This window comes from Dunckerocampus dactyliophorus, chromosome 11, assembly GCF_027744805.1.
Source record: "Dunckerocampus dactyliophorus isolate RoL2022-P2 chromosome 11, RoL_Ddac_1.1, whole genome shotgun sequence".
Lineage (NCBI taxonomy): Eukaryota > Metazoa > Chordata > Actinopteri > Syngnathiformes > Syngnathidae > Dunckerocampus > Dunckerocampus dactyliophorus.
The window spans coordinates 6,912,551-6,931,975 of record NC_072829.1 but is presented as its reverse complement, the minus strand read 5'-3'; the positions used below and the strand labels follow the sequence as shown (position 1 = coordinate 6,931,975).

Here is a 19,425-nt window from a genome sequence, read left to right as displayed (position 1 = left end):
CGGCATATACTGTATGGATCTCCAACTCACAAACACGTCTCTAGTCCCTTCCCCTCTAGAAACTTCCTCATTGTCATGAGACGGCCGCGAGATGCATTCACGGACACTCTGAACATCACAACAACGTCTTTATTATGCGTACATGTGTGGTCTAAGTAAACAGAAATACAAAGAAAAACATTAAGTGGATATTCCTCACTCACTTTGTAACTCTTAATGCGAAGCTCGCAAATCCCAGAAAATACACTCGTGAAACGTGAATTCACCTTAAATGATGTGGTGTTTTTGAACGCAACCCTTCATTGCTCATAATGACACAGGTAAAGTGTAATTCAAATGTTCTGCTACTATTAAAGAAACTGGTTTTAGATAAGATCCAAGATCTTTTAGCTTGACCCAAGAACAAGGGAAAAGGAGCCGCATAAACCCCTGTTTATTGATGAGACTGAGGTGGAGAGGGTGAAAACCTTCAAGTTCCTTGGCACACACATCAGCGAGGACCTCACCTGGTCTCACAACACCCAACAAGTTATGAAGAAGTCCCAAAGGAGACTGTACTTCCTGAGAAGACTTAGGAAATTTGGCATGTCCACCACAATCCTCAGTTGCTTCTATAGATGCACTAATAAAGACATTTATAAATCTAGAGTCCGACGAAGAACAAACAACCTCAACACACACACACTCATAGCAATTTATTTATTTATTCATTGGTATTAATGTCTCTTCTGTTGTTGTTGCTTAATTTATTGGTATTAATGTTTCTTTTGTTCTTATTCATTTTCTTGTGTTTTCTTTCTTTTTTTGAGAGAATGAACAGAACATGAATTTCATTGCATAGCAGAACTACCTGTTTTACGGCGCATATGACAATAAAACTCTTGAATCTTTATCTTTCTTTCAATAAAATACAGTAAAAATGGGCGTACTGTATATCAGACATGATTAATTATGATGAATTAATTTCAAAACCGTGATAAATCTGATTTAAAATTTGCAATCATTTAAAAGCCCTACTTTTAACATACTAATAAAGTGCTATAGTTGTCACAAATTGATTGTGACCGTACAGTTCTGAGGTTTGACTGTACAGTGGTACCTCGGGTTTTGCTATTAATGTGTTCCAAAAGGCCAGACAAAAACCGAAATGTACGAAAACAGAGGCAATTGTTCCCATAGGAGATAATGTAAAATAACACCCAAAAATATGAACGAAAAATACATTTTATAGAGAATAATTATAGCTTTACATGCAGAAAACAATGTCAAATAATTGTAAATGACCAATGGATGGAACTTTTCATACATCCTGGCGAGAGTAGATTCCGCGGAATGCTACAATACAGGGAAAACGGACTAGTTTGTTACACTCCATATCTTTTGAAATCCGAAGCCATGTACAAAAACAGAAGCAAATTTTATGTTGAGAAAAGCTGTCGACCATATGTGCCGATGTCGCAGACGCGTGGACTCGAATCATGCGACTTGGACTCAAATCACAATTTTGATGACTTTGGACTCAACTTGGCAGTATCACCAAAGGCTCGCAACTCAACTTGGACTTCGACATCAATGACTGCCTCGGATGCAGTCTGAAGACTTGAAAATACTTCATATTTTCAGTGAATGTGTTGAGCAAAATGTGTCCCCGTTGAAAGTACTCAGCTAACATGATCGTTACAGTATCACGTCATTTCCAGCAAGGCAACATATTTTCCCACAGAATCCGCCTCATTGAATGCATCTATTAACGTCCGATCAAGACCAAACAACAACGTTGTGGATTACGTAAATCATGAATGCTACGTCAGCACTCTTTTTCTCAGACTAAGTCCTGTCACACTTGTGTTATTTTATTTAAAAAATAAACAATTCAAAACGCATTCATTGTATTTGTCAAATGTAACAGACTGTCTTATTTCAAGCCTATGAATTGAGCCATGGTTTGACTTGTCTTGTTCTGACTTGACTTACTTGAGACTTGCAAAACAATGACTTGCTCCCACCTCAGCTTTTATTTAATACAAGAACACGGTGGATCTGGTCTTGATTACTCGTACGACATGTACGGTAAAATGATGATTTATGTGTCTGTTCTTCCTGTTTTCTTCCATGCAGATGATTCCAGTTCCAGAACAGCAGGAAGTGGATCGGAACACGCTCCGGAACTGTCCCTTAAGCTTGGTAATGAAAACAATAGTTCTTTATACTGACCTTTAATTGGTGGTTTGGCCACCTCTTCTTCGGGATGGGTGGGTACCTTTCACATTTCAACCCATACGGAATCGGTACCAAAACACGACCCAACTGTTGGTATTATAACTAGCGCTGCAACTAACGATTATTGTTGATTGAATCCCCAAACGGACCAAATCAATATGAACCAAACACGGTTAGTGGTTTGGTCCTCAACATATCAGAAAAGAGGCAAAAATGCAGATCATTTTTTCCCAAAGCCAAAGCTGAATATCTTGATTTGCCTACAGAACAAAGGTAATAGGTTTGCTTTCATGGATGACTAAGAAAATGAAAAAATACTCACATTTGAGAGGCTGAAATTGGAGGATATTTACATCTTTAAATTAAAAAGAATAATCGAATACTAAACTAGTCGATTCATTGGATTCATTGCTGCAGCTCTAATTGTAACATCACAAGTTTCACAAATTCCTTCACCATGATAACCCTTAACTACCCTATGATGCTTTTTCTTAATAATGCGCAAATGAAAACCCAGCTTTCCGTACTCCTGTTCCTTTCCTTTCCCATCTGGGAAAGCTCATGTGATGTGGGGTCCACCAAATGAGCAAAAGAGGATGGAACATTTTACAAATAGAAGTAATACAAACTGCAAATGAAAGTGACGCAAACTTCTTTGCTATGAATTACTGTTTATTTTTTGTTCCTTGTGCACTTCTTTTTCAAGAGCACTTGAGGGTGATTGAGGTCATTTAATTGCTTTGTGGGGAGAGGAAGTGGAAGCTACATTAGCTGTAAAGCTGAAAGCTGTCCTTGCAGCATTTGACAAACGCAGGGGTGTCCAAAGTGCAGCCCGGGTACCATTTGTGGTATACACATTATATATATGTACAGTTTATCTATATATAGATACTGTATATATAGATATACATATATACAGTGTATATATACTGTATATATATATTTATATATATATCAATGTAGAGTATACTGTATGTGTATAGATAGATAGCGCTATAGATAGATACATTTTTTAAAGTCGTAATATTATGACAAACAAAACAATGAATAATTTTTGGAAAATTTGGTTGCAGAAAAAGTTATGATGTTATGAGAATAAAGTCAAACTATTATGGGAATAATGTCATAGTTACGAGAAGAAAATGTACAAGAAGAAAATGTAAATAATTTGAAAATAAAAAAAAAACAGCAGAAATGGGGGAAAAAAACAGCTGTAATTTTACGATTATAAAGTCAAAATATTAAGGAAAAAAGTTTATTCTGATGAGAAAAAAGAAAGAAAAACTTATCCTAAAAATGTCATTTTAGTAGCTTAGAGTGGAAATATTAAAGAAAAAATAATTTAAAAAAAAGAGATATTATGTTGTATAAAGTATGTATTATTATGATAATATTATGTTAACAAACAAAACTTATAAAGTTGTCATTTTTGGAAAATTAGGTTGCGGAAAAAGTTATAATATTATGAGAATAAAGTCAAAATATTCTGTGAATAAAGAAAAGAAAGAAAATAAAGTTTGGACACCCCGGTCTAACGGATAATGCAATTTTCTGCTGCTCTTTCGTGTTGTCGGTAATGTTTTAATGTGTGTTTAAATGACATCTGCTTTGATTCTTGTGTTTTATTGCGCTCCTCAGAGGCATAGAAAAAAAATCTCCATTGTGGTAGATTGCTTTCACAAATACAAACGCTCTGCTACATAGTGAATTATTTGTAATTGCAGACATCTACATTGTTGTATACGAGCATTCCAGTCTTACTCTACTAAATAAAACATTATTCAAGAAGCTGGCTGTGAATGTTTTTCTCACTTGCTATCTACCGTTTTTATTTACTTATCACTGACTAACGAAATACGCACGTATGATTTTCAGTGCACTTGAAATCATTTGTGAATACAAAAGTGCCGTTTTTGGTGTTAAGGTACCGGTGTCTGATACTTTTCTACATGCCGGCCAGTCTTCTCGGAGAAGAAGACATTGGTGTAAATTGGCGTAAATATTGACTCCCTCTCTCTGGCTTTGTCTTCCTCGCTTGAGAGTTGAATGTAGTTAGGAGCGGCGCCCTGACACTCTCCAGAGACTGGCGTTTTAGTACCGAAACATGGTACCTTTTTGATTTTATGTGAACCTGCGCTCGGTAATACCGACGGAATTTGGTCGATGCCTATAAAAGTACCGATTTCAGTATCCATCCCTCATCATCCAGCAGCGCATGTGCTCTGTTGTAGGTTTTCCACCCCAACGTCATCTAAGCATGCCATTTACGAGCCTTGCTTGTGCACTGGGGCAGAAATAGGGTCTTCCCTGCTGGATCAGAAGGGTGAGTTGGGGCGTCTGAATTGTGTTCTTTTTCACGTAATGAAATGTGACTCCTGAGACGTAGAACAAGCGTGACCTTGTAGCGGCGCCCGCTGTTTTGCTTCACCGCCATGCGTTTCTGCACCCTTGACTGTTTTTATACTATACACTTTCTTAGCAGCTTTTCTTCCAAGCGTCTGCTCCTGGCCGACCCCGCTGTGAACCTCCCTCTCCATCTGCTCCCTGCTCACCTCCTCTTTCCTTTCATACATGCTAAACAACATAAATCTGCCTTTTGCTTCTTTTCGCATGTTTTTCCTGTAGAATTTATCTCCGCGACGCTGTCCAAACAAGCAACTCCTCCTCTGGTGAACATCTATTTGGAGCGGCCGCACTCCTGTAGCTTCTCTGTGAGGCGCGAGGGACAAAAGGCGAGACTTGAAAGCCTTCTGGGAATGTTGTGTTGCACGATCTCGCCCCGTGGAGAGTCCATTTATACGAAGGTGTCACATAACTCTTTCTGTCTGTTTGCTTACACGGCGCTGCCATAACAAGCGTGTGCAGTCATTTGCTGCAAAAGCAAGCGAGACCTTGGTCTTCTTGAACTGAGGAGACCACCTTTACATCAGTACAGGACTGGAAATGATATTTGTGGCGCCCCCGACGGGTTGTGGTCAAACTTCTTGTAACACGCATGTAATACAGATAGCTTCAAAGTGTTATAAACATTAGACAAATGAGGGTTAACCCTAGGGTTTTTTTGAAGCTGTGGTGGTGCGCTGCATGGGACGGCAAATTCCCGCCACTGTGTCGTGCCGCTAAGTCCTGTTCTGGTCGGATTTCGGTGATGAAATGAAGTCGCTGGGGTTACGCGAGTACAAGGAGTTTGGCTTCTCAAAACAATATGCGTTCAAAAGAGTAATACATTTGCATCACAAAAACGCCTCCTCGAAAAAATCAGACCTCACAAATCGCTCTGCCTTATATTTGTCTCCCGCCGTATGCCTGCGCACTGTCACCTGTCCATTCATGTGTATGTGGCGAAGACGCCCGCATCTACTTCTGCGACGGAGCGCCGCGGCCACCTTGATTACGTGTGCGTTCCACAGCGGAGGAAGATGCGAGCGTCTTCGTCACAACTTACGCACGCAACTAGTGTTTTGAAGACAAGCCGTAACTATTACAATGCTAACAAGAGAGCAAGATTGTTAAGTGACACAAAGAGTAAGTTAGTACGTAAGTTAGCATGTATCCCATGAACGTGACAGCCACTTGTAGCTCGCACGTCGGACAAAAACGAGCTACTGTAGCTAGCTACCGCCAGAGAGGCAGTGAGAGCCAGGCAAAATGTGTAAACAAAGATGCCACATCGTCGATTAAGATGGAAACGTGGGCGATCACTCACGCCGGCATAGATAAGCTTAGCACATTTTACAACTATTATTTGTAAGAAACAAAGTGAACGTCAACACAAGACGGGTCGTGTTATCTGGCCACACATGCGCAAGTGCCAACAGGGCAGACAGGCGATTCCGGTGCATGTTTATCAAAATAAAGCGCAGTGAAATATTTTTCTGATATTTTAAATTGTTTTCAAACTAATTTTGGCCAATATGTACGTAAATAATAGGCTATACATGTGTCTATGTAGCATATATACCCAATATATTACTTAACATTGTTTAATTATTCTTATTTTTTTGTCCCGTGTGGTGGCTTTTATTTTGTTGTGGCTGCGCCACAATCAATTACAAGTAGCAGCGCCACCGTGTGGTGTATTTGTCCGAAATGTAATAGCACGGATAACACGGTAGGGGTGCATGTTTTGACAAATGTTCACATTTTTGTGTGCCGTGGTTCAGGAGGAGAAGACTTATCTGATGCCTTATGTGCTGCCATGTGAAAAAATCAGGATACACCAAGCGAGTGTAAATGACATTTTTGGCGCCCCCTACGGGTTGTGGTGAAAATGCTTTGGATTACATGTTAGCGTACATGTATGACAGGTTCTCTCAATGTTTTGTCGTCATTAGACAAATGATCAATGGTTTATCAACGTTTAGTTGCGAACCCTCCCACGCGCCCGCAGAGACGTTTTGCTTGATTGCAGACACGTTTTTCAACCAGTCTTGCTCAAATTTGAAACACATGTGCCTGTCGATCCCCGAAATGATCGTACCGAATTTGGTGGTGTTTCGACTAAATACCCTAAAGTTGCCAAGTGTTTTGTAGAGTACATGGAGCGCTGTGGGAAAAATTTGTCGTCAATCAGATTTATGGGGTGTCGTAACAGCGCCACCATGTGGTGTATTTTCCAGAAAAATATTAGCACAGTATGGGTGCATGTTTTGACGAAATGTCACCCATTTGTGTGCAGCGGTTGGGTAGGGGAAGAGTAGAAAAGTATGTACTACTAAAGAACATGATGGTGGTACAGTATACACTGTACAACACAAGCAAGCCAAGGTAGCTGAGGTGGCTTGTTAGCTGGCTTAGCTGCTATGCTAATTGTCGTCATTGGCTTGCAGTGCGGCCTCGTTTCACCCAGCCCGCCAAAATGAGGAAGCGCGTCATCGCTCGGCCGGTGGGCAGCTCCGTGCGCCTCAAGTGTGCCGCCAGCGGCAACCCTCGACCCGACATAGTGTGGCTGAAGGACGGTCGGCCGCTGGCGGGAGGCGAGGAGAACGGCGGCGGCGGCGGCAGTGGTGGCGTGGAGGCGGCCAGGAAGAAGAAGTGGACTCTCAGTCTGAGGAGCCTGACGCCGGAGCACAGCGGCAAGTACACGTGTCACGTGACCAACCCGGCGGGACACATCAACGCCACCTACAAAGTGGAAGTCATACGTAAGTTGTCCGCCGTCGCCGTCCTTTTGGGGAAATGACAGCATTTCACGTTTCGGCAAGCGTTTAGAGTTTGCGTGCGTCCACAGAGCGCACCAACTCCAAACCCATCCTGACGGGAACCCACCCAGTCAACACCACCGTGGACTACGGAGGAACCACGTCCCTGCAGTGCAAAGTGCGCAGCGATGTCAAGCCAGTCATCCAATGGCTGAAGAGAGTGGATGCGGGAGACGAGAGCAAGTTCAACTCCACCATCGAGGTACAAACCGGGTTATCACTAGAACCAGAACCAGTGGAGCTGCTAAGTTAGCCACTTTAGAACCAGCTGGAGTTTCGCTCAGAGAGATGAGGGTGTGCGGTTGCAAATGTCAACTGAGTGCTTGTCATTCAGGTGGGGGACCACCACTATGTGGTTCTGCCCACGGGGGAGGTTTGGTCCCGACCCGACGGATCCTACCTCAACAAGCTTCTGATAACCCGAGCCAAGAAGGAGGACGCTGGCATGTACATCTGCCTGGGCGCTAACACCATGGGATACAGCTTCAGGAGCGCCTACCTCACTGTGATGCCAGGTGCCCTCACCCCACACCCCTACACCCCCACACCTTCTTAAAAATACATGTCGGGTTCTAATGAATGAATTAAAATGTCAACTCCTTTTATTACACTCTCCATTTCATTCATTTCATTGCTTCACAGCTTCAAGGTGATTTTCATGAAATAAAATGACTTTGTTGAATAACCACCAACGTCCGGCAAATAACTACAAATGCTAAAATACTAATAAATGACTAAAAAGACCATTAAATAACTTTAAAAAAACACACACAATAACTACATTATAAATAAAATACTATAAAAATGTCAATGAATAATTAAAAAACACCAATAACAAAAAAAATGCCATTAAATAACTCAAAAATGACAATAAATGATAAATGAAAAATTTAAGTAAACTGTTGAAAATGCCATTAAATAACTGAAAAGTCCATTCAATTGTGAAAACGTCTAATGAAAAATCAATGAAATTATTAAAAAAAATTCCATGAAATGACAAAAAAAATCCCATTTAATTAGTTTTTTTTTAAATATCCCTAAATAACTGAAAAATTGAATTAAATTACTATAAAACTGTTCTTTAATAAATAAAAAACACCAAGTACAAAAAATGCCATTAAATAACTATTCAATTACTAAAACGTCTATTGAAATTATGAAAGAATTCCATTAAATTACAAAAAAATGCCACCAAGTAACTGAAAAATTGAATTAAATTACTATAAAAAATGTTGTTAAATAAATAAAAACACCAACTACAAAAAAATGCCATTGAATAACTGAGATAATAAATGACTCAAAATTTAATGAAATTGAATTGTTCATTCAGTTACTAAAACATCCAATGAAATTATGAAAAAATTCAATTAAATTACAAAAAAAACATTTAATTTGTTTTTTTTAATGCCATAAAATTACCAACAAATTCCACTAAATAACTGTAAAATTTAATTAAATTACTATTAAAAAAATTTGTTAAATAAATAAAAACACCAACTACAAAAAATGCCATTGAATAACTGAAAAATGACAATAAATGACTAAACATCTAATTAAATGACTAAAAATGCCGTTAAATAACTGAAAATTCCATTCAATTCCTAAAGACTCATTAAACTGTTGAAAAATGACCATTAAATGACTAAAGAATGTCATGAGGTAAAAAATCCCATTAAATGATGAAAAATGCCATTAAATTCATTTTTAAAAATGCCATTAAATAACCGAAAAAAACATATGAAATCTTGTCATGTCTTATGAAATGAATAACTGATAGCTCCAATATAATTATTTAACCTAATTATACTTTATAACTACTCACTTTAATCAGTCAATTCATATTTTAGCTTTAAAGCGCAGTTGGCTTTATTCATTCATTCATGAATATTTCTTTAACTTTGACACAAAAACAACATAGTTACATAATTTGGGGTTGAAATAATATTCAATAAGTATAAATAAATCAATATTTCCATAATGTAATAAATGAATAAAGAATTTAATAAAGTAGTCATAATTTGAATGAAATAATTGGAAAGAATTAAAGTATTTAATTTAATGTGTTAAATTTGAAGGTAGTGAAGGAGTTTTATTGTGTCTTTACAGATGTGAAGCCCCAAAACAACTTGGTGGTTTCAGCGGCGTCCCCCAGCCTCCCCTGGCCCGTCATCATCGGGATACCGGCAGGCGTGGCCTTCATCCTGGGGACGGCCCTCCTCTGGTTCTGCCAGTCCAAACGCACCTGCCCCTCCTCTTCCTCCGCGTCCTCCGCTCATCCCGCAGCCCAGCGCCTCCCGGTGGCGGGGCGCGAGCGAGCCTGCCCCCCCGCTCAGCCGGGCGGCGCGGACAAGGACTGTCTGTCCTACGAGGACTACGTTGCCCACCAGCAGCTGCTGCTCGCTCAGGGCGGCTCCGGTCTGGCCCCAAAGCTGTACCCTAAAATCTACACGGACATCCACACGCACACGCACTCGCACGTGGACGGCAAAGTGCACCAGCACCAGCACATCCACTACCAGTGTTAGCAGCAGCGCCCACGCGCGGACTTTTGGAGCGCGATTGAAGAATGTAAAGATTTTTGTTTTTTAAAACCATCACAAAGTCCCTCAAAGTGTGTTTTTACTTGAAATGTTGGCCTCTTGTTCAGCATTTCAGCTCTTCTGGACCCGACATGCATAGTCCAATGTCATTATTTAGCATTTAGCATGCTGCTTGTATGAACAATAGTTTACCATATCAGAGAAACATGAATTACAGGAGGGTTTGGTTTTTTAAAAAATATTTTACCGCTTCTGTTCCATCCAGCTTTGCTCTCGTGAGATGGTGTTCAGGTGTTCCTAATATTGGGGCTGTTATTGCATATCAAATCTTCCTTTTTAAACCTGTGAAGCTTTTTTGTACTCTTATTTTTATCACTTTTTTTTGTACAGTTCTCTCCACAGGTCATTAGGATGTTTGCGGCTGATTTTGATATTTTGTTGCCGTGCCAGCGTCTCTAAGAAGTGCCCCGTGATTATGTTCTTTTGTTGAAAAAAAAAACAAAAAAAAAATATCAAAAAGCTTTAAGGGAAAGAAGTTCTCTCCATTTTGCAAGCGATTAAGTGTAATAAAATGAATGTTTTGCCATATTGGCGATAAACGGTTAGCCTCCCTCTGGCTGTTGGGGAAAACTGCAGCTACGTCCGCTTTTGTTCAAAATTTGTTTTCTTTCAGTCTTGCTTGCTTTAATATTGTTTTTTTGTTTTGTTTTCTCATCGTGTTGAACCGTTTAAAGCAGGGGTTTCCAAATGCGTGGCACCGGGGCCGTTTGTAGCTTGCTGCTTGTTTGTTTTTTGTTTGTTTTTTTTGGCCCGCAGCACAAACAATTAACTACTATTTTTACTGCTGTTAATTTACTACTAAAATTACTTTTAAAAAACACCATTAAGTGACTCATAGAAGTGCCATTAAATAACTAAAAATGCCATTAGATTACTTAAAAATGCCATTTAATTAAAAAAAATGCAATTAATTACTAAAAAAAATGCCATTAAATAAATAAAAATATTTAATGGCTAAAAAATGTCATTAAATTACTAATTTTAAAAAGCCATTAAAATTTGTTTTAAAAATTCTATTAAATTATGAAAAGAAAGAATACAAAATTATAAAAAGAATGTCACTAAATAACTACAAAGTGATAACTAAAAATGCCATTCAAAGAGTAAAAATGCCATTAGATTACTTAAAGATGCCATTCAATGACAAAAAAAATGCAATGTAATTACTAAAAAATGCCATTACATAACAAAAAAAAAATTAATGTAATATTGAAATTAGCGGAAGAGCTAAAATTGGAGGGGGAAAAAATTGCAAAAAGTTGAAATGTGGAGACATAAATCTATTAATAATATTGTATGCCTTGTCATCTTTAAAATATATAAATATACTGTCTATTTATATGTACTGTATATACTGAATATTTATATATAATGTGTACTTAACATCCCTGTGTGGAGTTTGCATGTTCTCTCCGTTTGTGGGTCCTCTACACTCTCCTCCCATATTCCAAAAATATGCATGTTAGGCTAATTAGCAAACCTAAAAAAAAATGTGTATATATATATATATCTATATGTGTCCTGCGATTGGCTGCCGACCAGTCCAGGGTGTACCCCGCCTCTCACCCGAAGTCAGCTGGGATAGGCTCCAGCATCCTACGGCGACCCTAATGAGGAGATGCGGCATAGAAAATGGATGGATGGATGAATACAAAATGAAGATGATAATAATCAAACGTGGAATATCATATCATGAGGAGATTATACAGCGACACGGCTTTACAGTTAACGGGAAACCATAGGTCTTAGCTGAATAGCTTTTATCCAGTATTGCAATAATAAAGGTTTGGACACCCCTGCTTTAAAGCGAAGAAATGAACCACTAGACCAACTGGCTGATGTGCACTTACCACTGCTACATGGAATCGTCCCAGTTCAAATGTTCTATAAATTAGCGATCCCAAAAGAAAGTGTATTTTATTTGTAATTTATTGTCTGTGGGCATTATAGTGCATGAGTTGATTTCAGTGTAAGATATTGTATTTATACGTGCTGGCAGAGTATTCAAAACCTTCTAGCTAATCCTTGTATGGACAATCTTGTACAGTTTCATCATCTTCAGTCATCACCTTGTTGTCGCCATTAAAAACTCCAATCCCTGGTAGCTTGAGGGTGTCCTGCTATGCTTCCAGCTTTTTGGGTTATCAAGGCAAGAACCCTATTGACTTTGAATGACGTGAGGCTGTTCTGCAGGCTGACTGTCAAGGATGGTTATTCCATGTCCAAGACAAACCAAAGTTTGAGATGTTCCTCCTACTTGAATTCCACACATCTGCTCGTCAATTTCCTCGCCTCCTCTTCCGTCCATCCTCCTCCCTCCCTCTCCCGAAAGCGAGGAAAAAGGAGGACGAAGATCACGTCTGAGATGAAACAAAGACGTCAACACCTTGTGTCTTTTATCCGTCTCTCCAAGGTGATTCATCCCAGCGTTCCATCAGAAAGATCACTGTGATTTGCTCTTTGGGAGGTTTGACGTCTTCCAGAGCACATGGAAAGCCACGAAAGATACCTCCAGCTGCTTTACATTATAGTTAAAAAGTACGTACCTTTCTGCTTTCCATGCTTTCAAACGACGTGCGTTAACAGAACGCTGCAGACAGTGATGACGTGTAACTATCGGTGTAAAATAAACGCCACAGGATTGCACAATATTGTTTATTATGGCGGTCATTCAACTGCACTTCATCATATTGAGAGCTGTTTCTAATATTTTGGTCAGCTCATTTAACCCTTCAAGCCTGGTAGCCCCAACACCAGCCACTGGATGTCCAGTGTTGGTCCCAAACCCCGATGAATGGCAGGTTTGGGTCTGGAAGGGTAACCGGCGTAAAAGCTAAGACAAATTGTGTAATTAATACGCTGTAGCATCCCCTGTCGCCACAGGAAAACACAACAACAATGGCTACTACAACACCTTCAACAACGCCAACAACAACAGTACCACTGACAGCAGCAACACCATCAACAACAGCGCCTAAAACACTGCTACCAGAGCAACAACACCACCAACTACAACAGCACCAACAACAACAGCAGATACCACACGGCTACCACCACCAAGTACAACAACAGCACCACCAACAGCAGCAGCACAACACTGTCAACAACAGCACCCACAACACTGCTACCAACGACACCACCACTAACAACAACGGCACCAACAACACTACCACCAACTACAACAACAGTACTAACAGCAGCAACAGCACCTACTACACTGCTTCCAACAGCACCGCCAACTACAACGGCACCACCAACAACAGCACCTACGACGCTACCAATAACAGCAACAACAGCACCTACAACACAACTACCAACAGCACCACCAACTACAACAAAAGCACCATCAACTATAACATCACCAACAACAGCACCAACAACAACTACATAAGCATCATCGACTACAACAACAGCACCAACAATGGCACAACAACAACAGCACCACTGCCAACAACAGCACTTACAACACCACCACCAACAGCAACAACACCTACAACAGCAGCACCCCCAACAACACCATCAATAACAGCACCTACAACACCACTACCAACAACTATAACAACAGCTACAACCACCAGCGACTGTTGAGGAACAACAATGCCAACAACACTAACAACAACAGCACCAACACCAACATTACCTACAACACAACCACGCCAACCTACAACCCCACTTTCAACACTGACAACAAAACCAACAACAGCAACATTGCCTTTTTGTTTTAAGAACACCTGATTTTTTTTCAATGGGAAAAGCAGAAAATACGCAGTATTTTCCAAACTTGGGGTACAAAGTGGAATATTTGGGACAAGGGTAAGGTGGCTGGAGGCTTCACTAGCAGCATCGGAAAGTAGATTGTGCAGGTGTACCTAATGTTGTGGCCAGTCCGGGTGCTGTGCTAATGAATTCATCACAAAGCGTGATGTCTATCACAATTCAGTCACTTTGAGGTGGTTCTAGCGTGACGTTGGCTGCTTTCAAAAAGGGTGTGGATCTATGGAGGAGATTCTTGTGTGTTTGAGTCAACAGCAGCTGTGCTTGGTGATGAAGAGGAGCTGTCCAAAGAGCTTTTCACTGTGAAAGAAGCGCTCAGGTGAATAGAAGCAGCCACCATGAAGGCCTCGCACGCACACATCGCACACACACACACACACACACACACACACACTCACTCTCACAAAACATAAAGCTGCACAGGCCAGGAAGGAGTGAGGAAAGCATGAAAAGACACATCAAGTACACTATGGAAGTTGTACACACGGCTACAAAAAGTGTGCTGACACACAAAAGGCCCATATGCACACAAGACAGCACACACACACACACACACACACACACCTGGCTGCGTTTGCCTCCCTCCTCACTCATCCTTCACTGGGCCACAAAGCCGCCATTAAAAGTAGAAAAACAATAACACAAAAAAAGGAGGCTAAAAGGGGGAAACTACGGATGCGGACAGAGAAGCTGGCAGCACAGACCTTTAAAGTTTGCCATGGAGGCGTGACAAAAGAATCCTAATCTTGCTGCTGTCTTTCCTTAAACACACACACACACACACACACACACACACACATACGCGTGCACGCTGGCCACCATATGTGAGCAAGAGTGTGAGTATTTGATGGTAAAGGTTGACCAGATGATATTGTTTGTGAAACGAAGACGTACAATACACAGGTAGAGGTGCATAGTTTAAAAGCACAAACACACACAGAAAAACCTCCCATGAGTAAATAAACTTGAATATTATGTTATTTTCCACGCCTGCGATGTATGCAATGTATGGAGATTGTGTGTGTGCGTGTGTGTGTGACAGGAAAAGCAATCTCTCAGCAGCCATGCTGACATCACTCAAGTATGCCCTGGACAGTTGGAGAGCAGGACTCTCTGAAAGACAACAACCTGCCTGCCTTTACATGTGGAACATGTGTGTGTGTGTGTGTGTGTGTGTGTGTGTGTGTGTGAGAGAGAGAGAAAGAGAGAGAGAGAAATGCTTATACTCTCACCTGTTCCTCTTTGACTTGTCAACCTCCTCCATTCAGTTATTTTCTTCTCAAAAGCAAAATTGTGTGCATATTTTGACCCTGCACACACGTTTGCGTGTGTGTGTGAGGGCAGGGGGTCCTCTAGCTCATCCTTTGTACACTCTTCAAAGGCAGCAGATGTGAACATGTGTGCATCGTTTTTGATCTTCTCATAAGGGTTGAATGTCTGCTTTTAAGATTGAGGTTGTGTGTGTGTGTGTGTGTGTGTATGTGTGTGTGCGTGTGTGTTTGTGTGCCTAACTATCAATGACCAGTGTTGGGGAAATTACTTTAATAAAGTAATTAGCTATACCGTAAATTCCGGTGTATAAGCCGCTACTTTTTTTCTTAAAGTCCGAACCCTGCGGCTTATACAGCGGTGCGGCTAATTTATGGCTACATTCTAATCTTGTGACATCTCCTTTACTTTAAAACTGCTACTAATTGTTTAAATACTGTGCCGCTCGCAAGTCAGTGAGGAAACGGTAGCTTTTTCTTTGGCAGGAGCCAATCAGTGCACTCACAACGAGCTTGCCAACCGATTGGAATTTATACAGTATACAATATAACAGATTCGCAGTGTCATCTTATTAAGAACGCTAAACTCATCACACAGCAACTTAGCACTCAAAAGGTATACCTTCCAAATATACAAACATGCACCAAAATTAGTTTAAAATGAAAAAAAAATACTTTAAGTTTTTCCATAATGCATTGCGTCTGAGCAACACATTTATTGGTGCCTGAAAGGGTGCTGCAATGATGTCAGCCTCCCTCTGCTGAATAGAGGCAGCATTGTAGTGCCATTGATCAATTTTCTCTGCTGCTTGTGCCCCAATGAAACGCTTTGCTCAAAGAGCTGCCTGGTCTTCACGGACTCGTGCGCACCACAATAGGCCGTTTTATGATGTGGACACGTGCGGCTTATACACCGGAATTTACAGTAGTTACTTTCCCAAAAACTTAGTGAATTAGTAACATAATTACTATTTATAAATGTAATTGGATAGCAGAGAAAGTAATTATTGTGTTACGTTTTTGAAAAACCTTCAAATATGCAAGTCAAATATGCAAAATAAGTCTGTTTTGTCTTTGTAGCAGCGTGTGCCGGTGAGAGGTGAGGGTTGAGGTCGTGGCTTGCAATTCTCTGCCAGAACGCTAAGAGCCGGGGTTTTGCTGGGAATGAGCAACCACAACTCTCGTTGACAAGCTATTTAGCTTCCTGTGTAGCTGTAATGAACAATGGTGACAGAAGCGACATAATAACACACCACATTTCACTGTTGGTAATGGTAACAATGTTATAACAATTGAAATTTAGGAATTTTTTTAATTTTTATAAATATATCTGTAAAAATGCTTTATACTACATCTTCATTATAATATATTATACATTTTTTAAAGTCTTTTGACATACACCATTGACAAGCATATATTATAGACCAGGGGTCACCAACGTTTTTCCTTGTGAGAGCTACTTTTACAAAATGAAAATGGCCAAGAACTACTCATTTTTGTAACATTTATTTTCAGAGCTTATTTTAAACCCGAGCAAAGCAAATATGCTTGTTTTACCAGAACATTAACAAAATGCTGGTGTCCACAACTCACATTTTGTATTTCAGAATGCATTTCTTTCTACTGTTCTTTCGTTATTAACTGAAAACCTGAATGAAAAGCAGGCTTGCGGGCACCTCATGTGGTCGTGGGGGGCTACCTGGTGCCCATGGGCACCACGTATAGACTATGTATACTGCCACCTCAAGGCGAACACATGTATTGCAGGTCATTACATCTTAAATGGGTGTCCAAAGAGCGGCCTGGGAGCTATTTGCAGCTAACAGCTTGTTTTTTATTGGCTCACAATACACTAAGTCCCCAACTAAAAACACAATTGGTTCTAGACGACCGTTCTTATGACGAATTGTTCTTAAGTAGGGGAAAAGGTAATATTACCAATGATATAGGTACTACATGTACGTGTATACATATACAGTATATGCGTATGTATGTAAATATGAGTTTGGAAGCAGTAGTAATATTAAACAAGGATAATTAATGAAAAAAAACAATAATAAAAATGATATAATAATACGTAATGATAAATGTTATTTACCTTTGAAGAGGAGTGGTCGAGCATACGTCGTTGGTAGTGGAGGAGGAGATATTGGAAAAAAAGGACAAATGGTCGTCATCGTTAGACTCTTCTAAAAGAGGTAGTGTTCTGTGGGTGGTGTAGAATTAAGCAGGCCTATTAACTCTTCATAAACTTTAATCATCAAATCTGTCAGGGTTGTATCATACAGCTACAATGTAGCAATGTAGTGTCACAGTGTCCTCTGCTGGTCAAGCATGTAGCAGTATAAATATGGGCTGGCTGGTCAAGCATGTAGCAGTATAAATATGGACTTATAAGGCAAAACCCATGAAAATATAGACTAGTCGGCTTGTGTTTGTATCTCCGTAAGTTCGCACGTTGAATGTTCGTTAGTAGGGGACTTACTGTACATCCTAAAAATACAATTAAACAACAAAACTAAATAAACAACAGCAAAAGTTTCCAAATCGGCAAAAAAACATAATGAGAAAAACTTGAAATGTTATTGTTACTAATGTTACTATGTTGTAACATATTTGTTATAATGTTACTAATAATTGCTTTGTCACTTATAACACACAGATGTTTTTTTTCTATAAATGTATATAACTTCTTAGCATATTTACTTGTGGGGAAAGATGATGCACACAGACTGTGAGTACTTATGTACATGGGATCTTTTAGTTATTTTTTTATTTTTACATTTGCCTTTATTATTATTTATTTACTATTCATAAAAAAGTTTTTTTATGTTGCCATTAAGGGTTTTTGTGTGCAGAATTCTGAGGGGAAAAGAAATCTATTTTTTTTTTAAAGTGAAGCACCGGATGCACTGCCTGTTAAGTGCAATGGCAACACCTCACCAAGGTAGTGATGGGGGATGTGCTTCATTCCAAATAAACTTTGCTTACTCAGAACACCAGTTTGTCATTTGAAATACGAGGTTCATTAAAAAACATGTGCACCGCAAAGTTTACAATAAACACCCAACATGTTTTAAAAACGTACATGTCAAAGCAGAAGGTCTTCATCTGCCTCGCGTTCTCCTCGCAAAAGACAAAATAGCTGTGCTGTGAAATCATTTAGTTCATGTCACGTCTTGCCCACGGGGGATTACGCTTACACACTAAAACACACTGTGACAAAGTGTGAAATCTGGATCAGATTAAAGTGAGAAGTTTCTCTGTCACACTAGGATGAAGAGGCTGAAGGAGAGAGGTGTGTGTGCATGTGTGTGTGTGTGTGAGGGGAGGAAGCAAAGGAGCCGGGGGGGTGACGCTGTGGGAACACGGCGCTCAATAATTCCGACTGACAAGAGAATAGGTTTCTTTAGTTCTCTCAAGTGGCCCAGCTCATTTGTACAGCCTGGAGCCATGCAGGGGATATTGTGTGTGTGTGTGTGTGTGTGTGTGTGTGTAGCATAGAGAGAAAGTGAGTGACAGGGTGACTTGTTTGAGCAAAAGCACCCTCACTACAAAAGTATTGAGAGACACCTCTTGATTAATGAATGACTTGATAAGGACTAAAGCCTGAATCTCAACTCTTCATCTTAGCAAGGCATTTTGGACTTCTGACTTTGTAGGAACACTTCAGGGAAGACCCTTTTCTGTTCCCAAGTGCATAAAGGCATGCTTGGAGGAGTTTGCTGTGGAAGAACTACAACAGGATGTGGGCTATAGAGCTACACAATCCCAAAAATTCATATAATTCCGCATTTTCCCCTGCAAAATTCCCATAGAAAATGAATGGCCAATTTTTACAGGTTCCACATTTCTCAAGCAATTCCAAAAGTGAAAATAGTCAGCTTATTTAAGCCATTCGGACTAACAATTTTTCACATTCCAAAAATGACCACTTTTCCCAAAATTAGACATTTATCATAACACAAATTTCCTCTGAGTTTAAGAATTTTTACCACTTCCACACTTCTCAAGCGATGCAAACCATTCCAACACCAAAACAATCAGCTCATTTAAATAATTCTGACTATTTTCCACATTTCCCAGAGTCATGATTTTCCAGAATTCCACAATTCCCGCCCCAAAATTATGTCTAGAAATGACATTCAGGCTGACAATTTTCCACATCCCAAAAATTACCACTTTTTCTATAATCCTCCGTTTTCCGCAGCAAAATTCCCATTACAAATGACAGTTTTCACGAGTTCCACATTTTTCACATTTCTCAACCGATTCAATCCATTCCAGCATGAAACCATTCAGCTCATTGAGGACATTCGGACTAAGGCTGCAACTAACGATAATTTTAATAACCGATTAATC

The 19,425-nt window shown here is 39.9% G+C and overlaps 1 protein-coding gene across 1 annotated transcript in view; it reads left to right on the top strand.

The window, feature by feature from the left end:
* The window catches only part of fgfrl1a (fibroblast growth factor receptor like 1a), a 66,475-nt gene extending 54,351 nt beyond the window's left edge, over positions 1 to 12,124 (top strand). The window contains exons 4-8 of the mRNA XM_054791931.1: positions 2,119 to 2,184; positions 7,050 to 7,364; positions 7,451 to 7,623; positions 7,756 to 7,936; positions 9,528 to 12,124. Coding sequence (XP_054647906.1) covers positions 2,119 to 2,184; positions 7,050 to 7,364; positions 7,451 to 7,623; positions 7,756 to 7,936; positions 9,528 to 9,946 — 1,154 coding nt within the window. The 3' untranslated portion in view covers positions 9,947 to 12,124. The remainder of the gene's footprint in view (positions 1 to 2,118; positions 2,185 to 7,049; positions 7,365 to 7,450; positions 7,624 to 7,755; positions 7,937 to 9,527) is intronic.
* Positions 12,125 to 19,425: the final 7,301 nt, after the last annotated feature.